This window comes from Solanum tuberosum, unplaced genomic scaffold (genome assembly GCF_000226075.1).
Source record: "Solanum tuberosum cultivar DM 1-3 516 R44 unplaced genomic scaffold, SolTub_3.0 scf00349, whole genome shotgun sequence".
In the NCBI taxonomy this organism is placed as follows: Eukaryota; Viridiplantae; Streptophyta; class Magnoliopsida; order Solanales; family Solanaceae; genus Solanum; species Solanum tuberosum.
In genome coordinates, this window is record NW_006239271.1 from 351,955 (window position 1) to 355,736 (window position 3,782).

General features: G+C 36.4%; 1 protein-coding gene across 1 annotated transcript; it reads left to right on the plus strand.

Annotated features, from left to right (window-relative positions):
- Window positions 1–1,006: 1,006 nt before the first annotated feature.
- Window positions 1,007–3,362, plus strand: LOC102602897 (WEB family protein At2g38370). The gene is made up of 2 exons (XM_006361246.2): window positions 1,007–1,209; window positions 1,764–3,362. The coding sequence occupies exons 1-2, from the start codon at window positions 1,066–1,068 to the stop codon at window positions 3,135–3,137; spliced, it is 1,518 nt and encodes a 505-aa protein (XP_006361308.1). The 5' UTR covers window positions 1,007–1,065; the 3' UTR covers window positions 3,138–3,362.
- Window positions 3,363–3,782: the final 420 nt, after the last annotated feature.

Genomic DNA, 3,782 nt, shown 5'->3' on the forward strand with positions numbered 1-3,782 from the left:
GAATAAGTGGATGTATTAATTAACCTCAACAATAACCATTTCTCACATGAATAAGAAAAAATTAAAGATATAAGGGATCTTTCCTGTGGTCCTTAGTATACCATTATACAGAAGGAAAAAAGTGGAGAAATAAAAAGGAAGAAAAAACTCCTTTTCTTTAACTTTTGACAGTAATTTCGTAATGAGAGATGATGTACTAACGACCACTTTCCCCTATTATTTATTTACTTTATTCATCTGCACTCACACATATAGAAATATATATACATGCTCTCACTGAACACGTTTGGGTTATATTGGTTTGTGCTCTGTAAACTATTTTAGCTTCATGGTCCCATTTTTCACCATCCGACATCATCATCACCATCACTACCCCTCAATATAAATCATTAACATCTCAAATTCACTCCAAATATCATTACATTTTGTGTAACTAAGGCCAACTTAAATGACTCATAGTCAACTACCTTATTTATTTTAGAGACAAGTATTTAAAAACACTCTTAAATTTGACCTGAATTATTAGTTTTGTTCTTAAACGATTGATAGTCTTAAAAATTAAATAGTAACATAAAATGAACCTAATGAGTATTAAGTCTAAGCTATGAACACCCCTGTCCCCTACTCCTGTCGCAATTTACTTCATTTTCAGTCCGCTAGAAAAAAAAATGATACCTTGTATAGTAGGTAATATAGTAACAATTTTAATTTTAAATTTCTCCGTTTTTTTTTAATTTATAGTTACATAAATATTGACTTATTTTAGATTATAGAGTTTAAAGTTTTTCCTTCTTTGTTAAATTTTATGTCTAGTCACCCTGCAAATTAGTTGTTATGTTTTGCTTCTAAAGAGTCAATTTAACTAATCTTTCAATCAAAATTATAGAAAAAAAGTTATTTTTTTCTCAGATCAATATACATTTTAAAATATTAATCAAAATTCATATAATAATGTGGTGGTATTTTGGAATGGAGGAGCATTGTCTGACTATATATATTGCGGGGTAAGAGTGCACCCTGCTGCCTGTGGTACCGTTTGTGTTTAAATAGTACAGTAGAGGTGGTATGGCTGAAAGTAAGAAAATAATGAATCCAAGAGTGGAAATTGATACATCTCCGCCTTTCGAGTCAGTGAAGGAGGCTGTCGATCATTTTGGGGGCAGTGGCCCTTGGATTCCCCAGCACTTGCTCCGTTTACCACCTCCGGACGTAAGCCTAAATCCTACCCTTCTTTTTGGGGAATTTCTACAGCTTTCTAGTATTCTTATGATTAGAAATACTCTTAATGGTGTTGTGATCACTTCTTTTGGCTCAAACGCTTTCGCCTGATTCTTTATTTTCCATGAGTTATATGATATGAGTGTTTCCTTCTAATGTGTCGAAACACTGGGTCCAAAGTGTTTACTCGAGCAGGAGTAATGCCTTCAGGGATGGCAATGGCAACTGGGGCAGGGCAGGGCGATGCTTAATCAACTACTAGTACTAATACTATTTTGTCTACATCACATCCTATTTTTTTGCTCTGCTGTTCCATTTTAAGTGATCAACATGAAAATGAAATCTAAATAGTTCTTGGTACCAAATTTGCATACACAGTATCTGTATTAGCCCGTTGAGATGGTGGTATAGTATTCGGGCCAGACATAATCTCTCATCTTTTATCGTACATTTCATAAAAGCAGTTCACATTTTATTCTAAAAGTATTTTATTTTTAATGAAAACATTTTGTTGTTGATCAATACATCCATTTTAATGTTGGCAGAACGATTCTGACGTGGGCAAAATGGAGGAGCAGGCAGTAAAATTTGAGAAAGACTTGATTGTGAAGGAACAGGAAGCCCTCAATGTCTTGAGAGAAGTGGAAGAAGCTAAAAGATTTGTAGAAGGATTGAAAGTAAATTTGATGCAACAAGTGTCTGAGTTGGTGTCCAGTCCCAGTTTACATCCGGAGAGCCAAATTCCGAATCTTAATGATCTATCAGCAGAAAACTTAAGTCTATGTCCTCTTCAGTCCCCAGGGCATGTACTAATGGAATTAAACCGAGCAAAATTAGACCTTAACAAGATGTCGACAGACCTTACTGTGATTAGATCTTCTGTTGAGACTCTGAATAAGAAAATGAAGAAAGAAAAGGTAATTCTTGACAGAAGCAGTCAGATGAAATCCCTTAATTCAGCAGCAGGGTTCTCCATTGAGGAAAACAACACTATGAACAAAGAGCTCCAGCAGTTGAGCTTTGAAGCAGAACAATTCAAGAAAATGGCAGAAGCTTCAAGGTACGAGGTGATGAAGGCAATGTCAGAGATTGAACGAACAAAGGCGAGTATTAGAATGGCTGAAATGAGGTTACATGCAGCCAAAAAGATGGAAGAAGCAGCTAAAGCTGTGGAAGCAATTGCTTTTGCGGAACGAAAGGCTTTACTAAATGGAAAGAATTCTTCAGCTGTTGTTCAGCACACAACTGAGGGAATCACAATTTCATATGAAGAATATTATGCTCTTGCCCGAAAAGCACAGCAAGCTGAAGAGCTATGCAAAACAAAATTTGTAGACACAAACACTATGCACAGAACTAATGAAGCAAACCAATCTGAGGTGTCTATTACAAAGAAGATGGAGGAAACTACCAAAGAAATTAGACACAACAGGAGTAGTCTAGAAGAGGCTTTGGACAACGAAGATGGTTTCTACAGGGAGAGATCAGAACACACTCAATTGCATTACTCAGGGCATAATACCTCAGTCAAATCTAAGTTCAGAAATCCTCAGTCATCTCTCACTAGTCATGGGAACCCTCGGCTAGTTGATGACAACGAAGCAGACAATGTCAATGACAAATCAGTCCCAGTCTTTCGATCATCAATATCAATTGGAGACATACTAAGCAGGAAGCTGATTTTGCGAGATGATCATATTGTTGTGGGTAAGCATATGGAAAGCCACACTGAAAGAAAGCATGTGTCTTTTAGCCAAATGCTGAGGGAACAGAGTGGGATCATATTGAATCCGACAAAAGCTATGAAAGAAGGGGATGTACACAAGCAGTTCATTACACATAAGAAGAAGTTTGGTTTCATCCAAGTACCACTTCCCAGACAGAATAAGAAAAAGACACAGCCTTTGAACATGAGATGATCTGCCCTTCCTCCCACATCAGTCTTTACTCGGCTTGCACATGTTTTTTTCTTCTTTTTTTTTGCAGTGTGTATTATCTGTTGTGTTTGTGATTTGTGATTACTGGGCATTGCCATTTTCTCTTCTTGATCAGTGTAAAGCTCCTCTTGAAGCTAACGATCTAGTGCATTTTTATGGAAAAATATTGAGACAGAAAATGTAGCTTTACTCGAACCCCTCGTAGTAGAGTATGTACTCATTATTGCTGCTGCAAGTAACAAGTCATCACCATAATCCAACTTTTTATTTATAGTATATATACAAGAGATTTTGATCAAATAACACATCCATGTTATTATATGAACATACGGTACCAGATGTAAATTTCATTTGAGAATTGCTTGTCATCTCTGTAAAGATGGCCATTGACTTGTCCTGGACGACTACCATTCGAGGGATTAGGTCTCTTTATCAGATCCCATAGTTTCGTAATTCATCAAAACCTGAGAATATAACTGTCAGCAACTTCAACACAACGTACATGAATTCTTGCCGTACTATTATATCACTAACTTTAGTGTATGTAGGTGTCCTGTTAACTTTGGTAAACATCTAGTCCATCTACTGTCCCCAAATTTTCACCGCAAGGGTGGTGAAAACTTGGAT

What these genes read in the sequence shown, in the direction of transcription:
- LOC102602897 (XM_006361246.2), top strand. Translation starts at nt 1,066, where the DNA reads ATGGCTGAAAGTAAGAAAATAATGAATCCAAGAGTGGAAATTGATACA. An exon ending in TCCGTTTACCACCTCCGGAC is followed by an intron (nt 1,210 to 1,763) that starts GTAAGCCTAAAT and finishes TAATGTTGGCAG; the next exon opens with AACGATTCTGACGTGGGCAA.